General features: G+C 39.7%; 1 protein-coding gene across 3 annotated transcripts in view; it reads right to left on the bottom strand.

Annotated features, from left to right (window-relative positions):
* Positions 1-20856, bottom strand: part of cblb (Cbl proto-oncogene B, E3 ubiquitin protein ligase) — a 126390-nt gene that overhangs the window by 34262 nt on the left and 71272 nt on the right. For 2 of the 3 annotated variants that reach the window (XM_069888593.1, XM_069888594.1), the window contains exons 3-9: positions 17204-17360; positions 14627-14748; positions 10019-10156; positions 9813-9900; positions 9274-9405; positions 7659-7856; positions 1475-1660 (exon numbers count right to left, since the gene is read on the bottom strand). In XM_069888593.1, coding sequence (XP_069744694.1) covers positions 1475-1660; positions 7659-7856; positions 9274-9405; positions 9813-9900; positions 10019-10156; positions 14627-14748; positions 17204-17360 — 1021 coding nt within the window. Of the gene's footprint in view, positions 1-1474; positions 1661-7658; positions 7857-9273; positions 9406-9812; positions 9901-10018; positions 10157-14626; positions 14749-17203; positions 17361-19863; positions 19951-20856 lie in introns of those variants that run through there. The other variant, XM_069888595.1, reaches the window with a different exon arrangement.

Raw genomic sequence — 20856 nt, 5'->3', positions numbered from 1 at the left:
TAAAATAAATGTTTAATAATAGTTTTGGTTAAACTCTTTCCAGAAGAAGCATTAACAAATGAGAAATAAAATATTCAATAAATAATATTTCTCTAGAGCCTTTAAGCTCCTTTTAAATGTATTTCTTTTCACAAGCCAACAAGTCAAAAAAATAACAACTTGCTTCAATGAAAATCCAATCTTTCAACTATGAACAGTCCAAAGTTAACCAAAGAAAATATTAATCCAAGCTTAACTTGCTACACTGTGATTTACTCTGATGCACCTGGGTCTAAAGCAGATACTTGGCATCTCTTCTTAGATGCAAGTTCATCAAACTCTGGGGTCAGAGTTTCCCTCCCACCTGTCTTGAAAGGTCCTGTTTTCTGTCTTTCGTTTGGCCATTTTTTGTACGGGGTTTATTACATGTGAGTTAGGCGACAGGTCGCAAATACTAATGAAAGTAAAGAGAGGAGGTGGGGGCGATTAGCGGGCTGACGGGCCGGCGCCCACGCATTTGCAAAGCATTCTGGGATTTGTAGTATTAGCTGTGCATGCGCTATACTGATGCGGCGGCCAGCGGGCCAGCTCTAATACATATTTGATATGATCTTGCGGGCCAAATATAATTATATCAAGGGCCAAATTTGGCCCGCGGGCCTGACTTTGACATGTGTGCCATAACCTCTACTGGTGAGACCAGCAAGAGCACTGAACTTCAGGGAACAGCACCTTTTCATGTAGCTCTCCAAGTACCATCCCAAATTTTTTTTTAATTGCCATTTCTTTATCACTTGGTCAATTTGAGAAAGTATCCAATCATTGCTTCAGAGAGCAAGAGAAAATAAATAAGTACAACTTATCCAACTTCACCTACATTCCTGTAAAATCCATGAAATTTTTCCCTCTCTACAAATCCTATCACAAAGTTCCTCTCTAACTCCAGGTAAGTCAATCAGAAGATGTCCACGGTACAAGTCATGGCATTTATTCAACAAAAGAAAATGACGAAGGTAAGGCAGTAGATGTGGTGCATATAGATTTTAATAAGGCATTTGACAAGGCTGATACAATAGGGACATTTAAAAGACTCTTAGACAGGCACATGAATTCAAGAAAAATAGAGCGCTATGGGAGTAAGGTACAGAAGATTTAGTTTATTGAGTGAGTTTCTATGGTCAGTGCAATATTGTGGGCCGCAGAGCCTGTACTGTGCAGTAATGTTCTAAACTACGTCATTTATCTGCTATAACAAATATGATAAAACAGAGGGCACAATGAAACAAGAATGACATAATTCCTTAATACTGGGAATAAAATAATTTAACAAAATAAATAGTATTAATGCCTTGTAAACTGATCTTCAAATTTTCAAATCTTATTTTAAATTCAAAGATTTCTGGGAGAGTATTATAAACTAAATCAATAAACTCTGTATAGTTTAACCGATTGTTAACATCACACCACAGAAAAAACATTTGTTTTGATAAGTTACCTTTGGTGAACCAGTGGGACTAGCACAAGGTGACCGAACCACTCCTTTTTGAATGAGATCTAATCGAGGAGGTACTGGGGGAAGATTGAGATGTTGAATTTGAAGTGGATCTGGAGCAGCTTTTCGACGTTGTGCAATAGGTGATGAGTTTGGCGAGGATACAGGAGATATTGGTCTTTCTCTACACTGTAATGACCAAACAAAGTCAGCAAAAAAATTAATACTCCATAACTGAGGACTTCAAAGTAGTGCTGGACAATTTTCACAGTAGTTTTCCAAACAGTCAACACACAGATTCTACTATATGGAGTTGTTCAGAACCTACACACATTAACACACATCTAACACACACAACAGCATTCTAACATCTCAAAAGGCAGTCGAATTTCAGTCCCAACAATAAATTAGGAATTTGATATCACCAGCTTTCCAAGAAGTAGCTGGTAGAGTCATCAAGTGGAGAAGAAACACACCTTGATTACGGCCCATTAAGATCAAGATTTATTTTTGAACAACTCCACCATTTTTTGTTCACATATCTAAAAATATATTACCTGTAGTCTCCATTTAGGTTAAGTTAAAAACTGAACATTCACAGCAGCCAACTCCAAAGATATACCATCATCTGATTGAGTTTCTCATGTCATTTCTAAATTGGCAATCTATTATTTTAATAGAATCATGCACATTTCTAGACTGCTTTGCCAGTGGAAACAATTCAGCAATTACTCTTTTATGTCAATTACTAATGGAGCATTTTTCCAATGAGATCACCACCCTTTCTTCGAAGATGTAGAGAACTTGGGGACTTTCTGTTTAGTCTCTCCTCATACGAAATCCTATTCCAGGATTCAGTCTAGTAGGTGTTTATTGCCAAGTTCATTTCTATCCTACTTTAAGTAAGTTGATAATGTTTACATTTTTTCTTTGCTAAGCAGACCAAAACTATAAAAGTATTTTGAGTGTAGTTTCACCAAGTCCCTCAGATATTTAGAATTATACTCCTACAGGAATAAAGAGCGAGAAACTTCTTTGCTGAGAAATCTTAGAGGTTTATAAAATCATAAAAGGTACGGATATGAATGGTCAGAGTCTTTTATCCAAGGTAGACTATTTGAGATGCCGCAAGTTTTAGGCAATGGAGAGAAATTCAAAGGACCTCAGGGGCAACTTTTTCCACGCAAAGAGTGGCCTGTACCTGGGCAAAGTTGCCAGAGGAAACTATAGAAGTGGGCCTTCCAGATAATTTTATTAATTAGCACATCAAAAAAAACTCATATTGGGAAACAAATTGTTTATATCTATTATGATGTTGCAATATGGAAAATTAATGCATTGGAAGAAAAGAATCTCTGGGTAAGCACAATCGTATTATCTAATTTTTTATTATTTACAAGTGATTTAGTGAAGTTGGAAACTAGGCTTATGAATCTAAAGCAAGCAACAAATTGTCTAAGCTGTAGGAGTGAGTGTAGATGAGATTTATGAGACTGCCGTCAGGATTCATTAATTATAACTGTAATTTCAGCATTCAAAGAGAAAAAAGAAACGGAGGAAAGAATTAATTGACAATTACAATATTTTGAGAGTATTAGACTGGGTAAACAGAAATCACCCATTTCAATTCATAGAGAAGGCAATAGAAAGATTAGAAACAGAATTGAGCATTTTCTTTTTCACTGAATGAATAATGGGAGTCTGAAACTCACTGGCTGAAAGGGTGGAAGCAGAAAAACTCCACACTCTTTAAAAATTACCTGATAAATACTAAGAGACCATGACCTTTATGACTAAGGGATCAAGAACTACAAATTAGAATCAATCCAAAATCCATTTTTGGACTCCATCTGTGCTGAAAATATCTAAGATTCTAAAATAGGTTGGGAAGCTGCAATAGAAAATATCACAGGAAAAACATAGCACATATTATACATGTAATTATTCACAATTTACATTCACCTAAGAAATGAAAATTTCAGAGAATATGGCTAACAAGCAAAAAATATGGGTAATATGGGATTAAAAGTTCATAACTTTTCCAAAACCAGAGAACTAAAGTGATACAGTATTTAACAGAGAATGATGAGGAAATTCATAAGGGAGAAATACAATTCTGTGGGTGTGAGAGCAGGTCAAAGGACAAACAACACATCCGCTGAATATTCAAGACTTCCTCCAGCTTATAAGGTTATGTCAAGAGAGTGATGGAGTACACTGCACTCACTTAGACAACTGCAGCTCCAACAAGCTTAATGTCCTCCAGGAAAGTGCAGCTTTGACTAGCACATTATCCACTATCCAAAACATTAATTTCCTCCACCATTGTAGCTATAGGGTGTCCCATCTACAAAATCAGGTCAATCGACACCACAAGCTCTATCATGTAGAATGATAAGAGCAGCAACCACTTAGGAATACCACTGCATCTTGCATAACATGCCAATGTGAACGCCATCAAATAGATCTCCCACCTTCCAATGATTCTATGTAGAATCAGAGAACACTACAGCACAGAAACAGGTCCTTCTAGTCTGTGCTGAACCATTTTATTTTGCCTAGTCCCATTGACCTAATCAGTTCATAGCCTTCCATACCTCTCCCATACATGTACCTGTCCAAATTCTTTCTAAATTTTAAAATTGAACCTTCACCACCTCAGCTGGCAGCTCATTCCACATTCCCACCACTCTCTGTATGAAGCCCCCCCACCCCCTTATGTTTCCCCCTAAACTTTTCCCCTTTCACTCTTAACCCATGTCCTCTGGTTTCTATCTCACCTACCTTCAGTGGAAAAAGCCTATCTACATTTACTCTGTCTACCCCCCTTATAATTTTAAATACCGCGATCAAATCTCCCATCATTCTTGTATGCTCCAGGGAATAAAGTTCTAACCTATTTAACCTTCACCTGTAACTCAGTACCTGAAGTCCAGGCAACATCCGAGTAAATCTTCTCTGCACTCTTTTGATCTCATTGATATAGTTCCTGTAGTTAAGTGACCAAAACTGCATACAATACTCGAAATTTGGCCTCATCAATGTCTTGTACAACTTTAATATAACATCCCAGCTCCTATACTCAATACTTTGATCTAAGAGGCCCAAAATGTTAAAAGCTCTCTTTACAACTCTATCCACTTGTGATGCCACTTTTAGGGAATTATGCATCTGTATTCCCAGATCCCTCTGTTCTATTGCACTCCTCAATGCCCTACCATTTACCGTGTATGTCCTTTCTTGCTTTGTGCTGGTCCAAATCTCCTGCAAGCTTTGAAAACCTTCTTCACTGTCCACAACACCTCCAATCTAAGAATCTGCAAACTTACTGATCCAATTCACCACATTATCATCCAGATCATTGATATAGATGACAAACAACAATGGTCCCAGCACCAATCCCTGAGGCGCACCGCTAGTCATAGGCCTCCAGTCTGAGAAGCAACCATCCACCACTACTCTCAGGCTTCTCCCGTCCAGCCATTGTTGAATACAATTCACGACTTCACCATGAAGTTGAACCTTCCTGACTAACCTCCCATGTGAGAACTTGTGAAAGGCCTTACTAAAGTCCATGAAGACAACATAAACAGCCTTTCCTTCATCAACTTTCCTGGTAACCACCTTGAAAAATTTAATAAGATTGGTTAAACACAACCTATCACACACAAAGCCATGTTGACTTTCCCTAATCAGTTTCTGGCTATCCAAATAACTCTATATCCAATCTCTTAGAACACCTTCTAATAATTTACCTTCTACTGACGTCAGGTACACCGACCTATAATTTCCAGGGTTACTTTTGGAGCCTTTTTTAACCAATGGCAACAACCCAAGCTACCCTCCAATATTACAGCACCGACCGCTAAGGACATTTTAAATATTCCTGCCAGAGCACCTGCAATTTCTACACTAGCCTCCCTCAAGGTCTGAGGGAATATCTTGTCACACCTGGGAATTTATCCACCCTTATTTGCTTAAAGACAGAAAGCACTTCTCTTTAATTTGCATAGGTTCGATGACCTCACTGCTTGCTTTTCTTACTTCCCACAACTCTTTACCAGTTTCCAGAGTAGGCATTTTCATACCACAGGTGATCCATGACCCTACTTTGTCCCAGAGAAATTCCCAAGAATTCAGGACCTCCCAGGCCTTTCACACCGTGGTCCAAATTCATGGGAATTTGCCCTCCCTGGCGATTTAGGAGGAGTCCCACCCCCAACCAATGACACATTATGCACTCACAGGAGTAAGAGCAAGACTCCCCCCCACCCCCGGTCCATCACTCGTCAGCCCCCTCCCCGTGGTCATCTGACTGTCAGTCGGTTGCTTGGCCATCCGTCCGTCGGTCACACGCCAGCCCACTCCCACCCCAGCCGTCTGTCCGTCAGTCGCACACCTGCCCGCCCATTACCCCCCTGCCATCCACCTGTCAGTTGCTTGCCTGCCCACTCTCCACTCCCCGCGGCCAGCCAGCCACCTACCCACTCCCCCCTCCGCTGTATGAGGGATTATGGTTAATGAGGACGGCTATTCATCCCGCATTGTGCTGCCGTCACGATGGGCCAAAGCGGCCTGTTGTTGTCAGGGGGCAGGTATCTTTTAATTTTAAATCATGTGACAGCACGCAAGAGTTTACGTCACAAGGCTTCCCTGCTTGGCCATTTGGCACTTCACTCTGCAGGGAGAGGGAAGTCCAAGAAAATTTCCTGGGGAATCTCCATTTTAAATGCAGTTTGAAAAGGCCTTGTGAAAACTGATATAAAGAAACATTGAAGATCTCCCCATCTCTTTTGGCTCCATATAAAGTGGACTACTCTGATCTTCAAGGGGACCAATTTTGTTCCTTCCTATCGTTATACTCTTAATATACTTGTAGAAACCCTTAGGGTGTTCCTTCACATTGTCTGCCAAACCTTTTTTTTTAAGCCTTCCTGATTTCTTCCTTGAGGTTTTTCTTGCCACTGCCACTGCATTGGAAGACTCATCCCATTCCAGCCATACACTCTCTTCATCTTCTTCCCTCCCAAAATCATGAAGGTTTATTGAATGAGATCACACACCATCAGATTCAAGGACAGCATCTTTCCTGACATTCGATGCACAATTAGAAAGCTACAATCTTTAACAATTTAAATAGTAATCTGATCTTCTAATCTGCTTTCCAACACTGTACTCTATCTGCCAGTCCCTTGCCTCACTTAATTTGTCTATTGCCACTAACTTCCATCAAATCCTTCCATTCCATCAGTATCAGGGGACTTACTAACAATTAGGCTCACTTGCTTGCTCAGCAATCTCTCTTTAGTGATCCCAAATGCACCAAGGTCCTTATCACATCCATAACATCTCCCTTTGGCATGTTACACACGTCATCCCCACGAAGACAGACAAAATAGTTGTTCAAAATCTTGGCCTTGTCCTAATTCCCCTTATCTTCTAAAGGCCTTGTTTCATTTAACTACCCTTTTCCACTTTATACAATTACAAAAATTTACTAATTTTATATTCTGTGATAGTTTACTTTCCTAATCTATTTCCCTTTCTTTATTGCTTATTAGTGGTTCCTTATTGCTTTTTAAATTTTTCCCATTCTTCTACATTCCACTACTCTGTGATTTTGAACACGAGCTTTTAGTTCGACACCTTCTTTTATTTCCTTGGTTATCAAAAGTCTACTCTCCCCACTCTCGCTGTCCTTGCTATTAACTGGAATATACTTGTTGTTGAGCACTGTGAACCTTCTCTTTAAAGGTCTTCCATTGTTCATCAACTGTCATACCATAAAGCTGGTATTTCCAATCTACACTAACCAATTCCTCCCTCATCCCATTGACGATTCCCTTATTTAATACATGCATACCCCACTTTGTGAAACCAGAGCACTCCTCGGAAACCTTTCGCTAGCCAAAATGGTGTAAAGTGAAGACTCATTCACACTACTGTAGACTATTTTCGTAAAAGCAAAAACCCATTCAAATCCTTTCGTAAAAACCAACACGGCTTTCTTCGTCAAACAATTTTTCATAATTCAAGTATTCGTGTAGCAGGGTATATCTGTATACTAGCTGTAGATAATTACTAAGCCCTACATTTGTATGAGAAATTCAATCTCTTGTCAAATGTGTTAATGTTCACATATAGCTCATTAACAAGATTTAGTTGCATTGCATCGTTTCAAAGTTACCTTTCCAAATGATTCCAGTCTGTTCATGATCAGAGAATCATCTCGATCATCATCTTCATCCAGGTCCAATATTGGCATATTAAAACTGTCTAGGCAACATTTGGCTCCATCATCTCTTGGATCAAAGGGATCAACAATAATTGGCTCTGTACCTTTGATCTCACAACGGCAAAATGGGCACCCTTGACCATCAGATTCCTAAACAAAAAGGAAATCATAAATTATATAAAACTTTTGTTTGTCTACATTATAGTGGAGTGAAACAATGTCCTCTGCTTCTTTTCCAATATGGCTTAATAAACACTCAATTGGACAATAATTCATTTGTGTGAATTTAGTTTTTTTTTGCTTAATTATGCACAGACAATATTTTGTTTACAAGATATGAAGCTAGAAGTTTGTTCAATAATAAATGTGAATATTAGACCAGGTATACTACACAGGTTGTGTACAATATTGTAACAAAGACAGCAACTATGAATATACACAATGTATGAATATACAAAAAGGGCTAGTAAAGTTGAAGTGGCTGCAAAAATGAGTTACTTGTCAATGAGAGAATGGAAGTGGTTGAACTCCTCTTTGGTAAAGTAGTAAAGAGTATCCTGGTGTATTCCAATACAGATGGATTGCAGGTCCAGAGTGAAGATGAGCCAGTAGGAACCAGGGGAATGGAAATGGTCAGAATGGCAGAGGGCATCATTTATGTCATTGGTGGTACAGGGAAGAAAGGATGTTGTGAGTATGGGAAGAAATGTTCAATAGGCAAGAGCAGGAGGAAACCAGGCACCCAGGACAATACAACTTGTGAATCCAGGAGAAGGCCTAGAAAGAGGCTCTTTGGGATTGGACGACTACATGAATGAAGTAATACATTTACTCTTGACTGCACTGAGATATAGTAAATAAAAGCTCCATTTCTTTCATGAAGTCAAATACAGCAGATGGTGCAATAATGGCAAATAAAATAGTGCAAGGTATAAACAAAAAATACAAAAACATAAGGGTGTAGGCTGGGAAGAGGAGACAAAATGAAGTCAGTGACTCTTGGAAATAATAGTCATAGACCTGAGGAATGTACGAAGGTAGAGACCAACTGAGTGTTTCCATTTTCTGCTATTATTTTAGATAAAGTGTTAAACGTGAGCATTACTGTATATGCCAGTGTACAAGACAACCTCTGCTGTACGTTTTGAGCTATACTTCCAGTATTAGACTACCCCGAATCTGGTACCAGTGGAGAGATGCTGCTAGGCACATCGAACATACTAATTCACAATATTTTAAAAGCAAATTACCCAGTAAAGGTTTTCATTCCATTTTAAAATAAACCACCATTAGTTCCTTTTATAGCCTGTACAGAGCCTATGGCAGTCGGACTAGGATGGACCCTGTGGGGGAGCGCTGAGACTTCACTGTTAAGGGAGAGCGCTGAGACTTTGCTGTTAAAATTTGGATTTTATACTTGGTATACAAGACGACCACTGGTTTCGGGGTAACATTTTTAATGTTCAGGATCATCTTATACACCGGCATATAGAGTAGACAAATATATAGTGTACAAACCACCTTTCTGACTCATTGGCCACAAGCAGTCTAGGTTTTCCCCACATACCTGCCATGCCGTCAGACATGAAGTGCACATTAAGTGGCCACATGGTTCAATTTTCACATCTTTATCATTCTCCGCACAGATTTTACACAACTGGAATGTTGAACCCATCTCACAGTACAGCTCGTATTGTTCCTAGATAGGAGAGAATTTCAAAGTATTTGCAAAATTAGTCAATTGTACAGAATAGCAGTTCATATAGTCTGTTGGGGCAAGCTATCCATTTTACCATCCCCATCCTTAACCTTGTTCCTATATGCTTCTCTTGAGATTCTCAAAGGTTGATAATAAATTTTACATATTTAATGAATACAGCTTTGCTAGGAATACATTTTGCAAATACACCTTCAAGTAGAAGGCCTTCTGCTTGTGCAAATGCTGGTTTTCAAGCACTTGGCTCATTTGTGAAGACTCCTGCCTTATCATGGCAAACACTATTAAATGAGGATCTTGGTGCTGTTTGGCATATTGAAACCATGAAAAAGTCATTATGCAACCCTGCCTTGAGACAATAAAGACTTAAAACAATACAATGACTTTACCTGTGTAACCTTTATGTGATCATGAGGTGTTGGTTCACATAATCCAGTCAGATCCGGATTGTAACTCCGTCCATCTGGATATAAGTAACTAAATAAAACATGAAAAAAAATTTACATAACACTCAAATCATAACTAAACTGTTGAAACAGATTTTGACATTGTTTCTTGTTGCTTTATAACTGAATATTTAACATTAAAAACATACAATCCTTCGCGGCATCCATCTATAAGGGCTTGAAAGAGTGGTTTGTTGTGTGGAATGGTCTGCAGGATATTTCCATCGTTTGTAACATAGCCAATGGCCCACTGGCCAAGTCGGGTACAGCTGAGCCTAAAGATGTAGCTGTGGCGGAAAAAGAAAATAAAACAACTAAGTATGAACATTTTATGCAGAATTTTCTCCGTCTTGTGCAAATAGACTTGAAAAGCAATTTCTAACTTATAAACAGAATTTTCTTTCTAGTCCACATAAGTCAGTTACTTTTAAAATCATAAATCATGCACAGATAGTCAGATGGTTAATCAGGCTTTGTTAACCAATGTATTAAATGTAAAGAAAAACATTTCATTATAAATTGTAGTGTAGAACTATGTGGAAACTACATGCAACAACGCTACATGCACTACAACACATCACAGACTATTTTCTAAATGGAGAGAAAATTCAAAAAGCAGAGGTCCAGAGTGATTTGGGAGTCCTAGTGCAGGATTTCCTAAAAACTTCCCTCTTCGGCAATAAGGAAGACAAATGCAATGTTAGCATTCACTTCAAAAGGACTAAAATAAAAAATCATAGATATAACACTGAGGTTTATAAGGTGTTGGTCAGACCACCAACTTTCTAGTGATGCAAGAAAGGATTTGTTGGCGTTAGAGACGGTCCAGAGGAAGTTTACGAAAATAATCCTGGGGGTGAGAGGATTAATGTACAGAAATTTTTGATAGCTTTTGGCCTGGACTCAGTAGAGTTCAGAAGGATGAAACCTACTAAATATTGAAACGGCTGGATAGAGTGAACATGGAGAAGAGCTTTCGTGTAGTGGGAGAGCTGAGAACAAGAGGGCACAGCTTCAGAATAAAAGGACTCCATTTAAAACAGATGAGGAAAAAAATTTTATCAGCCAGAGGGTGATAAATCTGTGGAATTTGTTGCCAAAGACAGCTGTGGAGGTCAAGTCATTGATTAGGTTTAGAGCAGATGTTGATAAGTTCTTGATCAAATAAGAGCATTAAAGGTTAAGGTAAAGGCAAGAAAATGGGGCTGAAAGATAAAATACATCAGCCACGATTAGAATGGAGAAGATTTAATGGGCCAAGAGGCCTAATTCTGCTCCTATCTCTTATGTTCTTATGGTTACAGGGAGTTATTGTAATGGATTTCACCACTCGAATGTGGAACTCGAGTACTGAAAAACTGGACTTTAATGATATTTCTGAAATAGGGTGGCCCATTTACAACTGTCAATGAACTGAACTTTATACCTTATAAAAATAAACTACCATATTGTTGAATGTTCAGGACCAAGACTCTGTACAATTGGAAGAACAAGGCAGAGGAGAAGACCACACAAAATGATGGGTAATCTTTGACTTCAAATCTTCTTGCTCCATCCCCAGATCCATTAATTATTTTAATAACCTAATATTCTATTAAATCTCTGTTTTGAACACAGCCAATGACGGAGCTTCCAAAGCCTTAAAGGGTAAAGTATTCTAAATCCACACTACCCTCCGAGATGAAGTCCTAACTGGCCTCTCACTCAGTTTCAGACAATGAACTCTACTTTTAGATTGGTCAGCGAGGGGAAATATGCTTCCTGCATCTACCATGTCAAGATGTCTAAAAATTATGCATATTTCAATGTGGCCATCTCTCATTCAGTCACAGGACATAACATTGCTATGGTTGGTATGTTTATTTCTTGCAATATGATTGAGTATCAAGCTAATTGTACACAAAATAATACATAATTTTTGAAGTTACACGCATTAATAAAATTAGATGATCAGAAAAATGTAGTTTACAAACACGTTTTAATTAAACTGTTAAAGAAAATCCGCAAATTTTTCCCGATTCCTGATGAAGGGCTCTGGCCCAAAACATTGGTTATCCTTTACTTCACATGGATGTTGAATTTCCAGTACAATTGTGTATAACAATTAAGTTGCAAGTTATTTTGGCACAAGCAGTCAAATTTAAAAAAAGCACATTAATTGATCATTGAGGTGATCCAGGGCTGAGTGAAGAGTAAGTGATACTGCATCTGCCGTGGAGCGAATGTGACGATAGGCGAATTGCAGTGGGTCCAGATCTTTACTTTGGTCCGTGTTAATTCTGGCCATGTCCAGCCTCTCAAAGCATTTCATCACAGTAGAAGTTGGTGCCACTGGGTGGTAGTCGTTGAGGCAGCTCTCACTACTCTTCTTGGGTACTGGGATGATTGATGCCCTTTTGAAGCTGGTGGAAGCACTGAATGCCCCAATGAGAGGTTGAAAATGTCTGTGAACTCTCCAGCTAGTTGGTTGGTGCAGATTTTCAGTACCCTGCCAAGTACCCATCAGGGCCTAACACCTTGCGAGGGTTCACTTTCTTGAATAATGATCTGATGTCACCCTCAGAGACAGATATCACAGGGTCCTCACTCTTTTCAGTGATTCTAGTCAGCATTATGTGGTTCTTCTTCTCAAAACAGGCATAAAAGGCGTTCAGCTCATCAGATAGAGAAGCATCACAGCCATCTACAGTGTTTGCCCTCGCTTTGTAAGCTGTAATAGCCTGCACTCCCTGCCATAGCTGGCGTGCATCTATCTCTAACTTCCTCTGCAATTGCCATTTTTCTTCAGAGATGGCTTTCCGCAGGTCATGCCTGGACTTCTTATAGAGATCCCAATCCTTGGCCTTAAACACCCTTGTTCTTGCCCTCAGCAAGCGGCGAATTGATTCATCCAGGGCTTCTAGTGGGGGAACACCTGGTATTTGTGCGTGGGCACACACTCATCCACACAGGTCTTGATGAAGTCAGTGGCACCTGTTGCTTATTCATTCAAGTCTTTGGACGAGTTCTTGAATATGTTCCAGTCCACTGATTCAAAACAGTCCTGCAGATACTCCTCCGCTTTTCTCAACCATACTTTTGCCATCTTCACCATTGGTGTTGTGGTCTTAAGTCTCAGCTTTACACCAGGAGTAGAGTACATCCAGGTGATCAGACTTGCCGAAATGTGGTCGTGGTATGGCTCGGTATGTGTTTTTCATGGTGGTGTAGCCGTGGTTGAATGTGTTGGTTCCCCTGGTCTCGCATGTAACATGTTGGTGGTAGTTTGTCAGAGACTTCTTCAGGATGGCCTGATTGAAATCTCTCACAATGATGGGGAAGGTATCAGGATGTGCTATCTCACGGCTATTTATCACCCTCCAGTCCCAGCCTAAGTTAGCCTGGGGTGGGGTGTACACTGTGATCAGCACGAAGGCGGTGAACTCCCTCAGCAGGTAAAATGGGCAACAGTTGATCACCAGTGTTCCAGGTTGAGGAAGTAGGACTGGGACATGACTGTCATGTCTGTGCACCACAATGAATTGATGATGACACAAACACCGCCTCCGCTAGTTTTTCCAGTTGCCAATGCTCAATCAGTACTATGAAGGGTGTAGCCCTTGGGCTGCAATGCCATGTCCGGAATGTCCGCGTTTAGCTACGTTTATGTAAAGCACATTACGCAGCACTCCATCGTGATTCTCCGACGTTGAAGTCTGGCTTGGAGTTAAAGTTTGTTCTCCGGACTGTACATTGGGCAGGAGGATGGTAGGGTGCAGGAACCTCAGGTCCTGGTGTCTCAGCCTGACCTGTAGCTCCCTCTGCATCCATTTGGTTGGGTCTTCAGCCCCCGAGTCCATTGCTGGTAGATCCTGCGGTGTTTAACGTGTGGGTACACTGTCCCTTTAAATCCTCAGCGATGTTTAAATGTACTGAGCGTCTTCTGTCTGCGACTCCCAAAGTTTAAATGGCCCATTCTCTGGCTGTTTAAAACTCCACGCGGTGTTGTTGCACTTGCCTGAGCTGTCTGAAAGTCCCACCCAACTGAGACAGCTGATTCCAAGGTCTACCAGCAATCTTAGTACATCAATGTTTGTCGAGTGAGTTTGATTTTATGTTTCTTGTTTGTTTTGTTTGATTTTTAGAAGTTCTGAACAGGAATATTTGATTATTCCCATCAGAACTGGATGCAAAGAGTCACTGGCTGTAAGGCACCATCTTGGAAATTAAGGTTCAGGTAAATATTTAATAAAAGCATTACAAGTTGCAATTCCCTGGAAATGTACAATTTATGACATGAATTTAAAAGGACGGTTTAGGTTAATGCAAATACTTCAGGAGTGACACATTTGTCAGCAAATCCACAACTTGTGTTATCAACAAATAGGATTGTTTATTTCTGTTAGATTCAAAATGTTCATCCTGTGGCTTCAAAAAAAAAACCCACAATGAATAATCCGTATTGCCTTTTTCATCAGAAATTACCATGCAATTCTATTTCTGCTACAAAAAAAAAGGCATTAAATGCAAGGCACATAAAAATTGGTTAATGCTTTAGTTACATATTGATTTACTAAACTGATACTCCAGAATTACTTTTTTCTTGTGTAATCTGTAAAGATAAGCCAGTCACTCAAATCTGGCAACGCAACTATCATGTATTAAATGCATTCTATACAATTAGGTACAAGAAGAGAAAACTTAACATCATTATCATTTCAGGAAGTTAAAAGCAGAGACACTGAAAATCTTTACATTACAATTTGTTTCTTCCTCACCTGCCAGGTTTATTGATATATTTTTGGAGCCGAGCTTTCACCTCATCATAAGTAAGAAAAGCCATGTAGCCAGGGTGTGTCACAGCCAAGAAGTTCCAATTCCTTAAAATAGAGGTCCATGGCTGACAAAAAAAAACATTATTTTCCTTTGAAAGAACAAAGTAAACTTTATACACAAAATATTAATAGGCTTCTACCTGCACACAGCAAGAAAAATTGAACACACTCCATCCTCTTATTTTTTGTTCCAACTTTTCAATACAATTGGGACAGTTGTACAGGGGGTTTTATTGAAATTAGTTAAATCCCAAGAACGAATTTATAGAGTTCAGAACAGAATTTATCTTTTGTAGATTAATTTAAAAAACAAGGAAGTTTATCTCTCACAGATGACTGTTCAGCAGCTGAAACTGCAGGCAGGCTCAGATCTCACATCTATGCTAGTTTACATGAAAATTGACATTTACCCCATCTCTGCCCTACTCTTAATTGGAGCAAACAAAAGCAGTCTTGCACTCAATTTATTCAAAATTCTTTTTCATCAGTTGCATTCAATTATTGATTTTTTTGGAAGGATGCAATGCAGTTTCAACTAATCCCTTTGGAAAACCTGCTGCTGTTTTGAACAATTTTCCTCAACCCTCTCCTCAGTGATAACTTTGAACTGGTGCCCCCCCTTGTGTCCATCTGTTCAACAAGTGGAAAAATATTTCTCTATTCAGGCTGTCAAAATTGCTGACATTTAAACTTTGGATCCCATTTCATCCTCTGCCTCATTGGCAAGGTGCCAATTAAGAGATCTCCCTGGTCTTACCTATAGTTCTCCATCCATTGCTTTCTGGTTGTTTTTATGTGCTTTCTACTATAAAACATGCAAAAATGCAATAATTTAATTGTGGACGAAACTATTGTTTGTAGAATTTTTTTCATGCATTTCTTTAATCTGGTGCCCTCTACCTGGGAGAAACAGGGAATTAATCAGAAATACAAATGAACGTTGAGTGCTACCTAATTGTACTTAGCTTTTATTTATTATCAGATCTGATTTTCATCCTACATGTACAGCATTTTTCTTACCTTGGATTACTCCATTTATACAAAGAATGTAAATAAAGCTTTCAACTTGTAATTACCTTCATGTAATTTATTTGTCAGACCTGCATGAAATAGGTTTCCACAATACTACATAGCAAGCCCTTCCCAAGGAGGGGACTTGTTCTCATTATATGTCAGAACCAGTTCTAAAGGCAGCCCCCGACCATTCACTTGGGGACACATTAACCAATTTCCTCCTCTTCTGGTACGCACATTCATTGAATTCACATGCTCCCCTAGCTCAGAATCCATTGTGAAAATACACCAAAGAAGTTGTCAAGCGAATGTGTCATTCCATTCTAGAACTGCACTTTCAGGAAATCCTCACATTTGTACCAAATTACAAGAAACAGTAATTACACTAAATTTCAAAACATCTTATTTTCTAGCTAGCATATGCCGAGACACCAGCTTATCAGTGGTTCCCAGATGCAGACAAAAACAAACACCAAGATACCCTAAAGGACTTGCATCATTCACATGTACATATCTACAATCTTCATCCACCCCCACAGCACTGCTGCTGCCACCCCGAACCAACTCCACTTTGAAAACAATTATTCCAGCAAAACAACATTTAAAAAGGTTCATAATGTAGCATTTTACAACGTGCAGCTTGATCATAACACAGCTTAGTTCGGTCTTCAAATGGCCAGAAAAATTAAACTGACTAGAAGTAAACCACGAAAATTTGTAGACACTGGTGATTAAAGTTAAAAACACACAATGCTGGAGAAACTCAGTTGGTCAAACTGTGTCCTTTATGTAGCAAAGGTGAAAATAATTCTTCAGGCTTGAGCCCTTCACCAAGGTACGGAAGAATGTCGGCAGGCAGTGATAGGTGGAGAAGGGAGGGAGGTAGTAGCCAACCATTTCAATTCTGAGTCACACTCCCAGACTCGCATGTCTGGCCATGGCCTTATGTACTAGCCCACCCAGACCACCCGCAGATTAGAGGAACACCTTATTTTCCGTCTGGGCACTTCCCAGCCAGATGGCATTAACATTGACTTCTCCGGTTTCTGCTAACCTGCTCGCCCTTTTCCCTTCCCCCTTTCCACCTTTTCCAGTTCTCCTCCCTCCCTCCCTTCCCCATCCACTCACCCAACCATCCCTCCTCCCCCCACCCCCAATCACTGCTGTCCCCTCCATCCCTTCTTTTCTATCACCTCCTGCTTTTGCCCTCCCCCTCCCCCCCCCCCCACCTTTTGTTTGGAAGCCTGCTGACATTCTTCCATTCCTTGTAGGGCTCAAGCCTGAAACATGAGTTATGTTTTTTTTTTACCTTTGCAGCACACTGTTGCCCTGCTGAGTTTCTCCTGCATTTTGTGTTTAAACTGACTAGAACTGCTTGAAATATTACAGACTTTCTTATAATTCAGGTTAAAGTAGACTAGCAGAGCAACTGAACCACTAACCACACAGAGGTATACAGTTGTTATTCTCATTTTCCATTAGTTATTTTATTAGTCATTAACTTACCTGAAATAACCTAGTAAAGATATCAAATTCAAATATTGAAATGTAATCATTACAGGTTAAGTCAATTGTAGACTTCAGAGCCATTGCTTCCAAACCAGAGCTGATAGAGTGAACTTCATGAAGACATTGTCTAAAGATTTTCCACGGTACAATGGTCCTGAAAGGATAAAAATCCCAGTAAGTATGGTTCTCATGCTTTATAAAATTTACAGAAATGTGCAAGCATTTATAGAGCAAACAAACGTTGCTATTATCAATAGAATCTATGTGTCGTGTCCCCCCCACCCACAACACTGTCCATTTATCATGGGAATAATACTTTACATTAAAATAGCTTTTTATTCAAGCACAAATATAGAAAACTATTTAAGGCTGACCAACAACTGATTAAAAAAACAAACCTGGCAATGAAAGCCAGGTATGTCCCCCAGTGATTTTGTTAACTTTGTAGGTAGATACAAAATTGGCATTCACAACTTTTTATCGTTTATATTAGAAATCAGAGTATGTGAAGGCCTGAAGAAGACATTTAAAAATACCTTAATTTAAATCATGCTTTCAACATAGCATGGCCAGAGTAACCAACAGGAACATTATAAAAAAAAACCTGAAACTTGCTGCCTTGTGGAAACCAGGAAGAGCTAATCAATACCTTGAACAGAGGGGCAAAAACTGGAACTGACGCTGTTAATATGTACACTGATTTCGAAGTTTATTATCATCGATTGTACAAGTACAACCTGATGAAACAACATTCTCCGGTCCTCAGTGCAAAAACACCAAAGACAACCCATGAACAAACCTCAAAATTCCTGATACAGAGACCTCCGGTGTAGTTCCAATAGTTTTTAATCCCAGCTATCCTCTCATTTTGAAATGAAGTTTAATGCCTTGGGACTCTAATCTTGCCTGCGAAGGACATGTCATGGGCTCTTTTGGCCTTTCCAAAGCTCTGCCCAAATTCTTTCCTGCAATCTTTATATTCCTCCAGGATTTCAACTTCCTGAATCTTACATATGCCCTCTTCCTTTTTAACCAAGTTCATGACCTCACTTGTCATCCAAGATTCTCTCACCTTGCCATCTTTATTTTTCTTTCACACTGGAACATGCTAGCTCTGGTCCCTAATTTGTTGGTCCTTAAACAACTCCCACATGTCAAATGTGCATTTACTCTTAACAGTTGTTCTCAATCAACTCCCCTGAGCTCCTGTCTAATTATGTCATACTTAGTCTTCCCCCTTCATTTTTTTCTCCAAGATCCAAGCTCATCCTTGGCCACAACTATCTTGAAAGTTAGGAAAAGTGATCACCATTCCCAAAATGCTCTGATCATCAGGCCAGGCTCATTTGCCAATGCAAGATTTTAAGTGGCCACTTTCCTGGTTGGGCTATCAACATGCTGCTTCAAGAAACCCTAATGGACGCACTTAACAATTCTGCCCCATCCAAGCCATTGGCATTCAGGACACTCCAGTCAATACTCGGGAAATTAAAGACTCCCCCACTATAACAAGCCTGTTGCTTTTGCAACCTTCCATCATCTCTTTACGTATCCTCAGATTTCACAGCTCCATAGAAATTCACCGTGTACGAACAAGGGAATTTTATCATCCATGCAGGCCACAGAAGGAGCTCCTTAACATTTCCCAACTTTCAGTGCTCATCCAGGCACTTTTTGCATAAGCCATGAGTGTGGAGTTCCTGTCTCCTACAACTGAGTAATTTTTTTTCTAACCTGTGCTAACACCTCTACCAATTAATTGGCATAATAAGCTCTCCGCAAAGAGATGCAAGCTCATGCCCTTTCTTTCACCCATCTAGACTTTTTTTTTTAAAGTCCCCTTTTTCCAAAATAGCAACCCTAGCCCAGAAAATCTCTCCTCACACTCAAGTAGTCCATCCTCAAACCTCATCTCCACCCACTGTATTGTTATCTCACATTGTTCCTGTGGTGATGTTTACACAGTTCTGTAGCCCAACATTTAATTTGCATTCAAAATCTGTACTGATACAACTTTCTGTATGCCTCATATTTAACTGCCACCTAAAAGGAGCAGATAAAGGTCAACTTTGATGGCCTTCTACACTTCATAGAACCATACCGTTATTTATATTCCCTCGTCCTGTAGGTTCTCTTTAGATGTTTTACCTCGTACTTCTGGATTGAATTCCATTTGCACTTTCATACCCACCTAACCAACCCAACAATACAGTCCAGGAAGACAAAGGATTTGGAAACACCCAAAGTAGATTACAGTAACAGATTACATCCCAAACTCAGTTTAAATCACATTGCCCACTATTATTGTTCTTCCAACCACAAACCACAATTGTGACCACTCGGCTATCTGCTCAACATTATGAGCACTGCAAATTTGGGTCGTAACAAGATTATGAAGTTGCAAAATAAAAAAGCAGTCCACCACCAGTGCCAGAATATTCTCTACTTACTGAAGAAAAGAATTGAACACTGATAATGCATTTTTATCCCCCCTTCCCCAAAAAATTAATATTGCACAACATCATACTCAACAAGAGGTTTTAGACTCAAGGGTCTTGGAAAGTTATCAACACATCTTTTCCTTGCACAATTTAAAAAAATAATATTATGAAGCAATCTTTTTCTAACTATTGTATGATAACAATTCGCTGTCTTACTTTTTCAAATTATTTCTTTCAAGTTCCACTAGTTCTAGCCTTTGGCAACATGGCTGGAGCTACAGTAACTGCAGCACTGCCACGGGTGCGGACCTTAGAGATCAGATAGAAGAGAGGCGGAGATATATAGCTCTGCAGGGTCCTACTTCCCAGCCATGATACTGATGACTCCATGAAGGCTTTAAATGGCCTGTTAAAGGAGCTGACAGTGCTTTCTTTTTAAACACCCTAATATCCCAGAGGTATATGCCCAAGATGTCGGTGCCTGAGCTGGGCAGTGTACTACAAGGGGTTGCAGACTTCAAGAGAGCATGTGATCAGTAGGGCACCAGAAATGGAGAGAACACATCCCCCGCTCCCATTGAGAAGGAGGAACATGGGAAATGGCCTTGGTGACCATGGTACTGGACAAGTGAGGAGCTCAGCGGCTGAAGGACTGGCGATTGGCAACATCCAGTCGAAGGACTTACACAGGCTGCGAGCTGCTGGAGACTGGTTCATGGGAAGCATGCATCTGAACCAGGATTTGAGAGTGTGCTGAGGGCAAGTGCTCACAAAGGGGCTCAGACTGCCAATGGTTCGAACAGGAGTCTACGTGGCTGCAGAGGATGCGGGAATCCACGGACACTCCTTCTCTTTTTCTTATTATTAGGAGTGCCAGAAAATTCTCATGGTGACCCTTTGCCTTATGTCAGACTAATGTTGAAGTATAACGTGTATGTTACATTTTTATCTATTTTTTTATGACAATAAAAGAAACCTTTAATATATTTCCAAATTAGAACTTAGGAAGATCCCCATCTCCTGTTTTCATGGCATCACCAAACAGAAGAGATGACAGAATAAATAGAAGGCTTTAAAGGGATGAAATCATGGGCTAAAATTAGTAAATGAAAATAACAATACAAATGTAAATGCTGGAGAAGCTCAGCAGGTTAAACAGGGCCCTTTATGTAGGAACGGCAAAGATACAGAATTGATGTTTCAGGCTTG

Source organism: Narcine bancroftii, chromosome 7 (assembly GCF_036971445.1).
Source record: "Narcine bancroftii isolate sNarBan1 chromosome 7, sNarBan1.hap1, whole genome shotgun sequence".
In the NCBI taxonomy this organism is placed as follows: Eukaryota; Metazoa; Chordata; class Chondrichthyes; order Torpediniformes; family Narcinidae; genus Narcine; species Narcine bancroftii.
Note: the sequence above shows the minus strand (reverse complement) of the source record. Positions and strands in the feature narration are given on the sequence as shown.